The sequence below is a fragment of the Grammomys surdaster genome, unplaced genomic scaffold (assembly GCF_004785775.1).
Source record: "Grammomys surdaster isolate TR1022 unplaced genomic scaffold, NIH_TR_1.0 66, whole genome shotgun sequence".
Taxonomy (NCBI): Eukaryota; Metazoa; Chordata; class Mammalia; order Rodentia; family Muridae; genus Grammomys; species Grammomys surdaster.
Genome location: NW_021604568.1, coordinates 12,727,452 through 12,742,785, shown reverse-complemented (window position 1 = coordinate 12,742,785; position 15,334 = coordinate 12,727,452). Strand labels below are relative to the sequence as shown.

Sequence of the window (15,334 nt, the reverse complement as noted above, 5' to 3'; positions counted from 1 at the left end):
CGCTTGTTTAGAACACGCTGCTTCAAATGTGAAGAGTCATCTTCATATGCTACATACTGTTTACCTTTCTAAATGTATTGTTCCTAACGTCCTGACAACAAAAAGTCATACGAGAATTTGCCAAAGAAGGGAGGTGCACTTTCAGCCATGGTTTTTCCTCCAGACTGATACGGTACATGACACAGAAAATACTGTTTCCTTATAAGGCTGCCAACATCAAGTTTGACAACCCTCCATTCTTTGAGTAACACCTACTATGTGCAGAATGCTATTGACAGCAGAGATAATGTTAAAGCACAAGCCAGGCAAACAGTGTACACCTATAACCTCAGCAGTGTGTGGGAGGTTCAGGCAGGAATGTCACAGTGCTGAGCCACTTTGGACTATGTGCGACCCTGCTTTGCAAAGAAGGGAGAAGAAAGAAGCAGAAGACACTTGAACCTTGTCCTTATGAAATTTTTAGCCTAACAAATGTGCCACAAATATTAGAAACAATTGGATGACATTATTCCTACAAGTATAATGAACATTATACCATAATCAACATATATTCCATGGAATATAAAGATCTGATCTACTCTCGAGCGCACTGGCCCAGGCCTGTATTTCCAACACTTGGTAGATGGTAGTTGGGTCAGGAATTCAAGGACAGCCTGGCCTCAAAGCAAGTCTGATGCCAGCTTACACAACATGTAACCATGTCTCACAGAGACTTGAGGAACTATCAGAGAATAAGAATGGCTTTCCCGAGGACGTAAGCACCGAGGGGAGAGTGCTAGAAGACAGAGATAATTTGGCAAGGAGGGAGGAAGATGATTGCCAATGGGCAACTGGGCATATACAGGCCTTGGAGTAGAAGGAAAGATGATATGTTAAAGGCGTTGAAAGAAAGCCAGCCCTTGTAATTCATGAGGATCGTGGGCTACAAGTACATAGGGAGGAAGTTACCACGTTTGTTCAGTTCAGAGGAAGGCTGAGCCTAGGAGAATTCTAATAAAGCCAAGAGATAAGAAGACATATTTGAGAAATACTTAGGAATAAATTAATGTGGCACTAATCAGTGGCTCATTTAGTAGTTTTAAAGATGACAGATCTTGACTTTTTTTTTATGTGCTTTGGTGTTTTGCCTGCATGTATGCCTGTGTGGTAGTGTTGGATTCTTTGGAACTGGAGTTTTAGACAGTTGTAAGCTGTCCTGTGGGTGCTGGGAATTGAACTCAGGACCTCTAGAAGAACAGGCAGTGCTCTTAACCACTGAGCCATCTCTCCAGCCCTCAAGGTTTTTTTTTCAGTTGAGAACAAACAGCGTTGCTGAGCTTCTGAGTTTCCTGGCTCCCGAGGAGACAGACGTTTACTGCACCAAGTTTCTCTAACAGCAGTAACGTCTTAGCAAGTTCGGTTTTCAGAAGTGTGCCAAAAAGCTGAGACCAAGATGACAGTACAACTAAGCACATATTTAAAAAATAATTGTATCATAGGCCCCACCTCCCAACTGTCAGACAAAATTACCAGCATTTCCAAGGTACGTATTTATGACACCACATTGCATCCTTCATTTTTCTTTCCTTTGTTACTTCTGTAAAAATATGATTTTGAGACTGGGGTGGGGGGCGGAAAGAATAGGGAATATATGTTATGAGTCAAACAACTCAGAACATAAGTTTACAGAAAAACATCTGTATCAGGAATATCATGGTATACCTGAGAACATCAGAGTGAAAGTTAGCTACTGTATCTTTAAGGTGCTACAATATCAAAAAATAACTATCACTTCATGACATGTGCTCTCACAGCATTGGTAACCAATTGGCTGAGACATCAGTGTTGGGTGGAGGTAAGCTGAGAGCTGGGTACTTAGCTAGCACATGCAGAATGACTGGTTCAATCTTGAGTGAAAACTTAAGAAAAGAGGGAAAGGAGAGGAGCTGGAGAGATGGCCCAGCAGTTAAGAGCATTGACTTCTCTTCCAGAGGTCCTGAGTTCAATTCCCAGCAACCACATGGTGGCTCACAGCCATCTGTAATGGGATCTGATACCCTATCCTGCTGTGTCTGAAGACAGCTATAGTATACTGATACACATAAAATATATAAATAAATCTTTTTTAAAAAGTGAGAAAGAAGAAAAGGTTTCATGTTTAAGATACAGAAAAGAACAATGACTTTTACACAGATAACTGAGGAAATGGTATCACACACACATTCTGTTCTCTCATTTGAGGTGATAAACAAACTGCAATTTCTACACACCATATATTTATGTAACCAGTATAAATAACAGACACCCTGTCTGGAAAAACAACAACAAAATAAAACAAGCCAGAAAAGAAAAAAGAAAAGAAGAAAGAAGATAAGGGATGGAAAGTTTCTTGCTGATGAGCTACAATATCTGCTAACCATAAGCTGTTAGTAACAATGTCATGTGTGCACTGATGGGCAATACCTGTCGTTACCCATGTTGTGGTTTGGATGAGAATGGTCCCCAAGTGCGCATATATATTCAAATGCTTGGTTCCAGCTGGTAGAAGGGTTGGGAAGGATTGGGAGCTGTGGCCTTGTTGGAGGAGGTATGTCTGAGGGGGGGCTTGAAGATCTTTCTCTGCCTTGTGCTTGTGGGTTAGGTACAAGCTCTCAGCTATGGCTCCAGTGCCATACTCCACATCGTGGTGGCCATAGACTCACCCTCTGAAACAGTAAGGACGCTCCCAATACACTCTTTTAGAACATGCGGCTCTAAAGGTACGAATAAAGGCAGGAAAATGAATTCAGTTTGTTTTGGGGACGTCAAAATGAAGCGTGGAAAGATTTGAACACGTGACTTGCAATTGTTATCTACAGGAGCCTAAGGTTTTCTGCAGGGAGAGTTTGGACGGAACTCTGTCCTCACCTCCTAAACCCAAGCCACCCGGCTGGAGCTCCCCACAGCTTGCTTGTCCAATCACAGCCAAATGAGTCATTCTTTTTATTCTCTAGACAGTGTTCCCAGAAAGACAAAGGATGGTCTCGTTTAACTTCCTCTTATCAATGGAAAAATATCCTTCTCTTAAGAAAGGTTTCTTAAGAACTGCTCATTGACACAAACCCTTGGGATTTATTGGCTTTCTAGAATCACAATACTGAAGAGGCAGCCAGACTCTACCAAAAGCGGAAGTCAGTTACGTCTCAGCTCCTCTGAACAAGCATGTTCTGGAAAAGAAATCCATCCCGGAAGGACAGGAGTCTTCTTTATTTTTGCCCCTAAAACCTCCGTACCAACCACTCAATTAAGACTCAAATCTTACACAGCACGGTCCTTCCCCTCCCCCTTAACAAACGGACCAGGCCCATTAACATATCTAGATATTTTTACTTAACAAAGCCCTTCTCTTTTATATCTTGCCGGGGCTATTTCTAATTTTTAAAAAATTCTTCTTGGACTATCATAAACTTGGAAAGAAAAATGAAAGCTACTCTAAGATTACTCTCAGCATGTGGCGACAAGCATGGGCCCAGGTGACCAAGTCTAGTCTCCCAGACCTCTAGAGATGGGAACATTGTAACAACCAGCAAGAACTAGTTCAATTGCCTCAGTGGGATTATATCCCTTTTTTGCATACAAAGCCAGGGGTGGTGTGCTCTCGAGTTGGTACTAGAGAGAAAACAGATGCGTAGGATTAACCCTGGAGTCTGAGCCCCTTCCACTCCTGCCCCCTAACGCCCCGTCCGCCATCTTGCTACCTGTTGGCAGTGCTGGTGTTGCTGCTCCCGCTGCTGTGTTTCTGTGCCCGGCTCAACCTCCGTGGGGGCTTCGAATGCTGTAGCCGGGGGCTCGGCATGGAGGGGAACGATGAGGCGTAGCCATGTTCACACTCTAAAAACAGTAGGAAAAGAAAAAGGTTTAAGAAGAATATAGACACTCAAATGCAAGGGCCCACAGATCCAAAGTGCTTGTAGTGACACTTTTTTTTTTTTTTTTTTAAGTAGAAAAGGTAAAATGTCCCTACTGTCTGGTTGCCAAGGTTGGTACATTCCTTTAATCCTAGCATCCAGGAGGCTGAAACAAGATCATGAGTCCAAGGCCAGACTGGGTTATGTGGCAAGACCCTACCCCTAAGGGAAAAATCCATTCAATGTCTGGACACTAATCTGGTGACATACACAGACCTGGGACACTGCCAAGAGAATATATTGAAATCTCTTCTAAACCAATTTCTCCCTCCTCTCCAAAACCCTTTCCTCCAATTCTTTAAGGTTTTTACATGTACATAAGTGTTCAGAAGTATGTATGCGGGCCATAAGTACGCATGTTTTCTGGGATGCCATAAGGGACAGACCTCTTGGAACTGGAGCTACAGGCTGTAAAGAACAGAAGGATGCTGGGAACTAACCCTAGGTCTCCAAACCAGCAAGGACTCTTAATGGCTGAGCCATCTCTCCAGCACAAAGAATACTTTTTTAAAATCCTAAGTTCTAACACCAGTTACCCACCCATTCACTCCAAAAGATTTCACTTGCCTTAAAAAACAAACAAAAAAAGGACTTCCCCCTAGTCAGGCGGTGGTGGTGCATGTCTTTGATCCCTGCGCTCCAGAGGCAGAGGCAGGTGATCTCTGAGTTCGAATCCAGGCTAGTCTACAGATAAAGTTTCAGGACAGTCAAGGCTACACAGAGAAACCTTGTCCGGAAAACCAAAAGCAAGCAAACAAAACAAACAGAAAACCCTTGGTTTAACTACAGTCACCTCTTCGGTGCCTCTGTAGCCTCCACATTTTTGCGTGCCCCAGCTCTTCCGATCACAACGTCTTGGGAAGGACCTCCTCTCTCCTGACAGTAGCAGTTGGGATCTTCACATTCCAACACCTTCCTCAGACCCCCTATTCCTCCACCCAACTCCACCTCCAAGGCGATCCCATCTTACTGCACTTCGGATGCTCACAATAGCAGGGCACCCCTCCCGCAGCTCCTCAGCAGGCATTACTCCCACCCCACTCCTCCCCCGGCTCTCACAGGCCCCGCCTCCTGCACCCACACCTCCCCAGCTCCCACCCCCTTCAGTCTCCAGTGCAGTCTCAAGTTGCAGGAGCTCACGGTCCAGCGCCCTCCGCCCTCTCCCCGGGTCCGCTCAGCAGCTACCCCTGCGCGACCGGAGAGTCCTTTCCTGGCAGCCCAGAGCCACGGGTCCTCCCCTAGAGCCCCTCTCCTGTGCCCAAGCTCCCGCTCACACCTCACGCACGCAAGCACACACGCTCGCTCGCCAGCTTCTTGCACGCCTCCACTCCGGAACTCACCTGCACTCCTGAGCAAACCACCCCCTCCCGGCGCACCCACCTCTCCAACCGCGCGCGGACTTCCACGCGCGTGCACCCCACACGCACGCACATTTCTTCCCACACGCGCGTGCTCCTCTTGCCGTGCGCGGGGGCGCGCCTCACCCTCACCGGTGCACGCACTTCCACACACGCGCGCACCTCCCCTCGCCAGCCGCGCCGCACTCCCCGCGCGGAGCCCGAGGCGGCGGTCGAAGCGACGGCGTCCAGCCGTTACCTCGCTCCCTGCGCTCCAAAAACTCCGCGGCCTCCAGCAGGCGCTGCACATTGATCATCCGCACCCGCTCCATGGGCTCCGAGCTCCCGCCCCCGGCCGACAGGAGGCGCCACAGACGGCTACAGTCCCACGACGACCCCGGACATGTGCGGCGGGCGGGCGGGCCAGCTCGGCCCCGGCTCGGCGCGCTCTCCGCCGCCCTAGCCGTGCCCGCCGCGCCCGCCGCGCCGCCTGCAGCCCGCGCGCGGTTTGTTTACTTCTCCGCGCGAGCACAGGGGCGGGACCGGAGCAGTGGCAAGACCCGCCCCTGCCCGCCCCTTCCGCTGCCCCCTGGGAAATGTAGTCCCTCCTCCTCCCACCCAGCCAGTGTACGTCGGGTGTCTAGGGACACGGGCCGCCTCAGTGCGCCTGCGCATGGAGGACTCCGCGATGGCCTCTGGGAGATGTAGTCTTTCCTTGGCTTTCTTTTCCTGGTTCCAAGAATGGAAAGACTAAAATTTTACATGACTTTGCTTCTGAGGAAAAGACTTGGGTCTATTCCCAAGGAGACTCATTTCTTATATGGTGCTCCGGGCCTAGAGTCCTCTATCTATTGTTTTCCTGGGGGAACTTCAGTGCCTCGGTTCTCTCACCCTCTAAAAGATGGAAAGTAATGTATCTACAAGGACAGGGCCACAGATACACTGAGAAACAAAAGTCGCTGTTCAGAAACATGAGATCATTTTATGAGAACCAGAAAGAACATCTATTCGGTCCTTCTTTCCCTCAGTTTCGACAGTGACATAAGGGTTTTCCTAACCCCTTTTTCTTTTTGAACTGTATTCTTCCCTGGTGTCTCATTAGTGTTTTTAGACAGAAAACCTGTTCTGATGATATAAGGAAAGGACATAAAGATTTGGTATTGGGTTCATACTGACCCCAGTTCAAATCGGAGCTCTGGCTATGTGGACCCTAAACTTCTTTTACCTCCTATATAAGATGGATTTATTTCTTCCATGTATGCGTGATGTTGAGGTCAGACACATGCCAGGCACTGGACCAGACTTTATGTATATGGTACTGAGAGAAACAGGCATGGACCTTCCTTGTTCCCAGGAAACACATATTTAGTAAGCTTCACTATGAAGTCTAAATGAAATAATCCCGTCACTCAGTGTGTTCTAGTGGTGATGGTCGCTACGCCCATGCTCTCCTCTCTTGAAGTGGACCTGACAGCAGGGACAGTAACTAGCGGGGAGCACACTAAAAAGCAGCCACTTGCTGCTCCTGACCAGCAGCCTCTTTCCACGTCCCTCTACTTTGGCCCTGATGGTTCTTCTTGGAGCTGGGTTCTGGTCTGTGCATTACTGGACGCTCGGCAGCATCCCTGTCCTCTACCCACTAGGTGCCAGTAGCACACCACCACCCTGGGGCACGACAACCAGAATACCTCCAGATATTGCCACACGTCCCCTAGGACACAAAAGCACCACTGGCTGAGAACTTTCTGATGGAAGGAAACACAAGATGGCTGGAGGCACTGCCCACTTCCTAGAAGAAGCTAGGGGCTATGGAAACCAGCCATAACCTGTCTCACTCTGACTATGTTGACCTGCTGGGGGACATCCTAAACGACAGAAATCTTGGTGAGGAGACAATGTCTCCTTCCTGTGGTCATGTTATTGGCTACTGCAATATCTCCAGTGAGGTCACAGGCTGCAAAATTCTGCCAGCCTGGTACAACCTTTAAGAAATGGATGTTCGTCAAATTCAGGGAGGCCCAAAAGGAGAAGTAAGCGATCATGGGCCACAGGGGGGTGGGGACTTTTCTAGACTTTGAAGAAGGAATTGTGCTTTTTCAGCTGTTGGCTGGGCCATATGGCTTTTCCCATTGTGTACTGGTAACAACCACCCTCATCCCAGCCAAGGACATTACTGAATAGAGGTAAGAAGAAATTCTGTCTCTCACTTTTTCCCCTTTTTTATCATTCACTCTGCCAGGTGTGGTGGCTCACACCCTTAATCTCAGCACTCAGGAGGCACATACAGGCAGTTTTCTAGGATTTTTGGTCTCTATGGCGAGTTCCAAGACAGCCAGGATTACATAGAAAGACCCTGTCCCAGAAAACAAAAGCAAAAAACTAGCATCATTCACTCAGAATTCCTATTATAGTTGAAAATAAAACCTATAAAGCCAGGTGTATTGGTGCAAGCCTTTAATTCCAGCACTCTCAGGAGACAGGCAGACAGATCTCTGTGAGTTCAAGACTAGCCTGGTCTACACATTGAATTAGTGAGTTCCAGGTCAACCAGGGCTGGACTGTAAGACCGTGTCTTAGTCAGGATGAAGGAAGAAAAGACAGATTATGAGTCTAAAAGTTCACTTTTACCACTGGCAGAACAGAGTATTCAACTCCAGATTCCAAGGGCTCTGGGAATGTAAGTCACCTTCATAGCACCTGAGAGTACCTACTGACAGGTAAAACCTGTGTGGCATGCAATCGAGAGATGATGTAAAACCTGAAGACACCCATGAATTGAAAATGCCTTTGGCTTTGTTGATCACCTTATAGAGCCAAATGGAAGGTCAGAGAAAAAAGGCTGGATAGGTGTCACAGCTGACCCCACAAGAGTCACCAAGAGGCCACCTGCACATGAGGAAAGGCACTGGCCTGGTGACAGTGGGCTGATACATGTACAGAAATCTCCAGCCTTTTCCATTCCAATTAAACAGGCTGGACACACACACACACACACCCCAAGCTCTGTGTTAGCCAGGGGGAGCCCAGAGGCAGCCATGGCTTTGCTTTAGTTCAGATGAAGCCAATTTGCACTACAAACGTGCTTGGGAAAACAGGAAAGCAAGAGTTTCTATAGATTCAAGAGCAGGGATGTTCCCAGTCTCTGGTTCCACTCTCTCAGTAAAGAAAGTCAGTCTCTGTCTCTATCTCTGTCTCTGACCCTCTCTTCCTTTCCTTCTATTCGCAACCCTCCCCCCCCCAGGAGGAGGGGGACAGTCTGTCTCTGAAGAGGCAGGCCAAGCTCTCTCCTCCTAGGGTCCTTCCTGCCCCTTCAATCGCTAGTTCAGTTTAGCAGATGGAAATTTCCAAGGGATGTTATTGCAAACGCACACTCGGAGGCTGATTAGCATATCGTTCTGCATGCAGACAGGTGACACGGAGAAAGGAGGCAAGGTCGAGTTCAGTTACAAGTCCATCGTCACCAGGGTGGTTCGAGATCCGAGTCTCCAAAGTGCTTACGGTGTAGCCACATCTTTGAGCAATAATCTTTTAAGGCTTCCAGATAACCAAGGTTTGGACAAGGGAGCATGAGTTCCGAGGTCCTAGAATCAACTGTATTAACAGTTTCCACCCTTACCACGCTCCCACATGAAGACAGCAGCCTCTTCCCCTCCTCTTCCTTCAGGGCCCAAAAACGTGAGAAGCCACGGAAAACCTTGGCTCTGCCCAGTGAGTCAGCCTTGTCTAACTTTGTGCGTAAGCTCTCAAGTCAGCGGCAGCTCGGGAGCTGCGGGGTTGTGTGCAGCCGAGATAAATTTGGGTCTAAAAGGATGACGTAATGCTAAACCCGAGAGGTGGCTGCCGTCTCCCAGGGCTCCAGTCGCCAGGGCTGCCAGCTGACTTCCCAACCACATGGAAACGCACCAAGCGACCCAGGTGCCCAGGCTTGGGAGACAGGGAGAGGGCAGGGAGGGGGTAGCGACCGAGGAGGCGGTGGGTAATCCCAGATCGCTGAATCTGGAAGTTTGTTTTTAACTCCAGTTTTTCTAGTGAGATCAGATCACTGGCAAAGGCTCAAGCAGCTGCACTTGACTTCCATCCTGACCCATCTCTTGCCTTAGAAAAGGGATTTTTTTGTTTATATATATATATATATTCACTTTTATTTACATTCCAGTTGCTGTCCCCACTCCCGTCTGCCCCCCCCACTCCCCCCCCCCCGCATCCCTCCTTTCCCTTGCCTCCGAGGGCTTTTTTACATTTTATTAAATGGCCCGTATAACGGCTGACTATTTCAGTGATTATAATGGTGAAGTAAACTCTCAAATGTCCCTTTCCTTCTTCTTTTTTTTTTTTTTTTTTTTTGCTTTGTTATGTTTTGGATATACTTGGATCCAAGAAGTCTGCATTGCAGGATTCAGTTAATGTGCGCTGCTAAGTGGCTAGCTCATCCTGGAGAACACACCTCAAACCCAGACCTGGAGGGGGGTGCATCATGGGGCAGGTGGGGTTGTAAGGAACTCAAAGGGGTTTTGCTAGAGTGGTGTCCAGTGAATGTTCCCCCAAAATGTTTCATAGTTTGTGTCGTGGACGTTTCTATACTTAAGCTGACTTCTCAGTCTCAGTGTCCATCTTTTTCTGTGCAGAATATCCAGGCTCAGAGAAGTAGGTCCACAAACCAAAGGCCACACACAACGGCAGACACATCGGCGGGGAAAGGATTGAAATCTAACCCTAGAGCTGTCTGTACGCTACCTTCTCATCTCTAGAATTTTCTTTTCTGAATGACTCATGTTTAAAAGAAAGGAAAATGGATGGACACACACACACATTCTAAAGTGCAGCTAAGTTTTCTGGTCTTTTAGACCTGTGGGGCCCCAATCTCAATGCTTTAAATGTCCTGATTATGTTACATTCTTAAAGGGTCCCAAGGCATCCCAAATCTGCTTTTTCTGTTCGGGGTTCATTTTTCCCCAAAGAAAGGTTACTCTCCCAGCTGCTTCTCTGGCAGGGATGACCACAAGCCTCAGATCCAACCTCAGGGTCCCTCTCTAATGAAATAGCTCCTACCCCCCAGGTCTCCGCTGCACCAAACAGCTGCCTTCCTTGGAATGCCTCCTGAGGTCTTTGACGCTGGTATCCCAGAATCCTCCCCTGTAGTTTGTTTTTGTAATCATTTATGCTGGTAGATTTCATGATGTCAACCATGCCTGCGCATAAGAGCTGCTTAACCGTGAGATGTTATTTTTCCGAAGCCTTGCTCAAACCTATACATTTATATTTTGTCTAGAAAGTCTCACCTATATTCGAGATCAGGAATGAACTAGAAAGGGCTGGGGTGTGGCTTGGTGATAAAAGCTTGCCTTGCCTTCCCCAAGATCCCGGATTCAATCCCCGACACCACAAAAATAAATAAATAAATTATAATTTTTGTTTTGTTTTAAGATAGAGTCTAATGTAGCCCAGACTGGCCTCAAACTCACTATGCAGCCAAGGATGACCTTGAATGCTCTGTGGGGTAGCAGGCACGCACCACCATCCTGGCTAATTTTCTTTCTTTTTGCTTTTACTTAGCTATTTGGTTGTTGCGTTTATCAGGTTTTGGTAGTACAAAGAACTATTTTTTTAAAAAAATAACTTCTTATTTATGTGTGTGTGTGTGTGTGTGCGTGCGCGTGCACACGCACACGCACAGGCGTCTGAGTGCACGCCCCTTCGGAGGTCAGAGGAGGACCTTGGGTATCCTGCCTTATCACTTTTTGTTGCATTGTCCGGAGACAAGGTCTAACACTGAACCTGGAGCTTGTTGGTTTTCAGCCAAGCTGAATGGCCAACAAAGACAGTAATCCTCCTGTCACTACCTGTAGTCACTCATGCAGTGCCCAAGTTACAGCTGCGCAGACTTTCATGCCAGTGCTGTCAACAGCAGGCTGTTCCCTACTGAGTATCCCTCACCCCAATTAGAATCGACTTGATTTTAAAGCCATCAAAAATAATAAATACAATTCTTTCTTTAAAAAAAGAGAAGGAGTTGGGTGTCTTGGGACACAGCTTTATTTCCAGAATTAATTCCAGAAGGCAGAGGCAGGCAGATCTCTGTGAATTTGAAGCCAGCCTGGTCTACATAGCAGTTCCAGGCCAGACGGGCTATGTAGTAAGACCCTGTCTTAAACAAAAACAAACTAAACTGAAGTTAAAAAAAAAAAAAAAAAACAAAAACCAAAAAACTAGGCCAACCCCACTGACAGGACTGGGCCTTACAGTCCTGTCATGGCCCCAGGTCTCCTCATCCGCCTGTCCCCTTTGAGGAACTGGCCTGGAGTGGCCTTGCACCCTGCCCTCTGTTGATATCACCACTTTCCTGGTGGCACAGACTGGGGAAGGTTCAAAGTAGGCCCAGCAGGCCCTGGGCACTAAGTCACATGCCTAGTCCCTTCTGCTTCAGGTGCACAGTTACAATAAAAATATGGGCTCTTACTGGTCTGAAGAAGATATACATGATCACCTCACCCTCACTTTCCGTTCCAACCTTGATTCTAGACGTTAGGAGTCACCAGAGAGCCTAGAACAAAACGAATCTATTTACCTACTAACCTGCTACCATGTAACTGTGTCTTAGTCAGTGTCCTATTGCTGGGAAGAGACACCATGATTTTGGCAACTCTTATTGTAAAGGAAAACATTTGATTGGGGCTGGCTTACAGTTCAAAAGTTTGGTCCTTATCATCCTGCAGGCAGCGTGGTGGCACACAGGACAACACGGTGCTGGACACCTAGAGTTCTACATCAGGACCTGCAGGCAGCAGGAAGACAGAGTGACGCCAGGCCTGGCTTTAACATTTGAAGCCTCGAGGGCCACACCCCAGTGACACAATCCTTCCAATAAGGCCACACCTACTCCAACAAGGCCACACCTCCTAATCCTTTGAAGTTGTGCCACTCCCTAGAAGCCTAGGGGGCCATTTTCATTCAGTGCTTGCATGCACTGTACTGTTTCTATGGTCAGCTCTTTAACCCTCAGTCTCTGAGATTTTTGTTTGACAGATGAGGCCCAGAAAGAGTAAAAAGTTTGCTCAGGGTCATAGAGCAGCAACTAGATTTAAAGCCAGATCTTTGGACACCACCCCATCCCACCCCATCCCCCGCCCCCGCCTTTACCCCCATCATACAGCATATTTGGCCAGGAAAAATTGGTTAGGTCAATTGTCTCACCTACTCCTCTCGGCAGCTTTGGGATGTGTTAGAATGGGATTCCCATCCTTTAGTGGGCAGAAATCAAGGATGCTCTAAATCCTGCAATATTCTAGACTATTCTCCACCACCATCTGACCAATAGCTCTTAGCTTTTGATATATTTGGGGGCTTTTTCTCAAGGCAAGATCTTATTATGTAGCCAAGGCTATCCTAAAAGTTGCTATGTATCCCACCCTATCCTTAAATCCAAAATCCTCCTGCCTCAGCCTCCCCAGTGCTGGGATTCTAGCTGTGAACCACCACAATGTGGTTCAATAGTGTTCTTGTCAAAAGCTAGCTCAGAAAATTCATTCTTCAGCAAATATGCCCTAGACCTCTTGCCAAGCACCGTGGGCTGACGAGAAAGCTTGCTCCCTGCCCCCAGGGTGCTCATCTTCTGACACACAAACCAACGATAAACAAGTAAAAAGCTGTAAATCACGGTGGGCATACTAAAGCGTAAGTGATAAAGGAACGTGGTAAATGCAGATTCTGACTTAGCAGACGGGATGGAGCACGGGCAGCTAAGGCACAGGGGAAGGCAAGGGTACCCATCCCAGAGCATCATTATACTCTGAAAAAAAAAAAAAGGATGAAAGGTATGGCAGGGAGTTTGGGGTTTGTCCTCAATGAGGCAGGAAACTAAGACTTTAAACAAGGGAGTGACACCAACCCAGGTGCATTCCACATCACTCTTGTTTCTAGAGCTCTCCTCGGGACAGGAGGAGGTTAGCCCTGTGCTGTCTAACAGGAACCATCTGGGTCACACCATCATGCAACAACTGGGAGGGACCTCAAGGCCATGTCAGAAATCCACACTGCCTTTGTCCTTTGCCTTCTCAGCGGAAGCCCTTGGCGCCAAGCACCGGCCAGCCCAGTTGCCCTACAAGCTGGGGCGTCCCAGAAAGTCTTGGAGCCTGACAGGGTGTGGATGCACGGCCCGACAGCCAGCCTGTGGTGCCACAGGTGCCCTACTGGTCGGGTGAGTTTCTCAGAGGGTGCTGGCAAGGTGGCTCAAGCAAGCAAGCAAAACTACCCTAGTCCATCAGCCTCCAGGGAATGGCTTTTGTGTCAATGCTGGGAAAACCCTGGAAACTTCTGGCCACGTCTCTCCACCTCAGGATGAATGGGGAGAAAAGGAACCCCCTCTAGGGAGATATCTTTCTGGATCCCTCAGCCTGTAACTCAAATACTCCAGACACTCTTTCTTGCCTCTAGTTAACTTGGAGCTACCTGAGAGTTCTCTCCCAGCCCCCTAAGGAAGAACAGTGGGTCTAAGTTCCAACCCTACTGCTGGTAGCATGTGGCCTTGGGAAAGTGAGCCAGCCTTGAGGCTCTGGGCAGCTATAAAAATGAAGGTAATTACAGCACCTACCTATGGGATGTTTGTGGGGACTTAATGCAGGGCGCTCAGCATTGTGCAGTACATAGTAAATGCTGAGTAAAAGGGGGACATTAGCATCATTCCTCTGGAGAACAGGAGGGAGCCTGCACTTGTCTCTTAGGAGGAAAACTGGGTATCAGACTCCCAGGAGACAGACTAGAAATGTGTATTGGTTTCTATTTGGCTAATACTCGAACCAGAACATGCACCTAGACTGGAGAACTGACGGCTTCACTCAAAGGGCACCAAGCAGAATTTGGCTTCTGGCCATTCTAGGTATTTCTTGTTGCATTCTAAATTCCATGACTGGTAAAAATAAAATAAAATGGATGAGGGAAAGTTGGGTGCAAGGTACCCAGAGTAGAGACTAAGAGACGCGGCAGGGATCCTTGGTTGCCGGAGGAGGTAACTGGGGGCCACTGTGTAGCTCTGGCTTCTCAGAGATAAAAACAAAGAGGACACCAGCTCCCTGTGCCGCTGTGGTTAAAAGTTACAGGCCTGGGCCTGCCCTCTGCTTTAATACAATGGACTGCCTATTAGAACTCCAAACCATCTTCCTTCTGTGTCCTTGTAGCAACAATAAATATACAAAGTAAAACATGTCGGCTACTAGGTAGGCCAAATCTCTCCTTTCTGATTCAGGCTTGAATTCTCCTAATCTGGTCCTCCCTCAGAACACCGTGCTTATCTTTGTAATTCTCTGTGCTTCAGTTCCTTAGGAGACATTGGAGCTGGGGGTGGCCATGGGCATGCTGTCTGAACAGTGGATGGGTAGTGTGACTGGCAAAAAGGACCCTCAAGTGCAGAAGGCCCACCAGATCTGTTGAAGTTAGGAGGGCAAACAAAAAAACACAAAGCATTTTACATGTTTGGTTGGGGGTTAGTGAAGGGAAGGGCACATAGGAAGAACTCCCCACCCTCAACGCCCACACAAAAGGGTTTCTCTGTGTAGGCCTGGTTGTCCTGGAACTCACTCTGTAGACCAGGTTAGCCTAGAATTCAGAAATCAACCTGTCTCTGCTTCCTGAGTGCTGGAATTAAAGGTGTACAGCACTGTGTCTGGCTGGAACACTTTTTGGAATCTCAGGATGAGTTTTTATTCTGTCTATAATGTCCATAGAGCCAAAGACACAAATCTCAAGTCAGATCGTGCACCCCACTGTTGGTTGGGATTCACGTTGAGACAACTGAATTCCTGAGTAGAGATGTGGCTTCCCTGGTGGGCATTTGCCCACCATGCTTGACACCTATGTTTGATTCCCCAGTACCCCATAACCGAATATGGGGTACATGCCTATAATTCCAGTACAAGGTGAATCACAAGTCCAATGTCACCTTCAGCCATCTTTCATGGCTAGCCTGGGCTACATGAAACTGTTTTCTTTCTTTCTTTCTTTCTTTCTTTCTTTCTTTCTTTCTTTCTTTCTTTCTTTCTTTCTTTCTCTCTCTCTCTCTCTCTCTCTCTCTCTCTCTCT

The 15,334-nt window shown here is 47.6% G+C and overlaps 1 protein-coding gene across 2 annotated transcripts in view; it reads right to left on the bottom strand.

The window, feature by feature from the left end:
- Positions 1-15,334, bottom strand: part of Mxi1 (MAX interactor 1, dimerization protein) — a 59,743-nt gene that overhangs the window by 34,913 nt on the left and 9,496 nt on the right. The window contains exons 1-2 of one of the 2 annotated variants that reach the window (XM_028773676.1): positions 5,523-5,830; positions 3,717-3,849 (exon numbers count right to left, since the gene is read on the bottom strand). In XM_028773676.1, the coding sequence (XP_028629509.1) occupies positions 3,717-3,849; positions 5,523-5,595 (206 nt within the window). In that variant the 5' untranslated portion in view covers positions 5,596-5,830. Of the gene's footprint in view, positions 1-3,716; positions 3,850-5,522; positions 5,831-15,334 lie in introns of those variants that run through there. The other variant, XM_028773667.1, reaches the window with a different exon arrangement.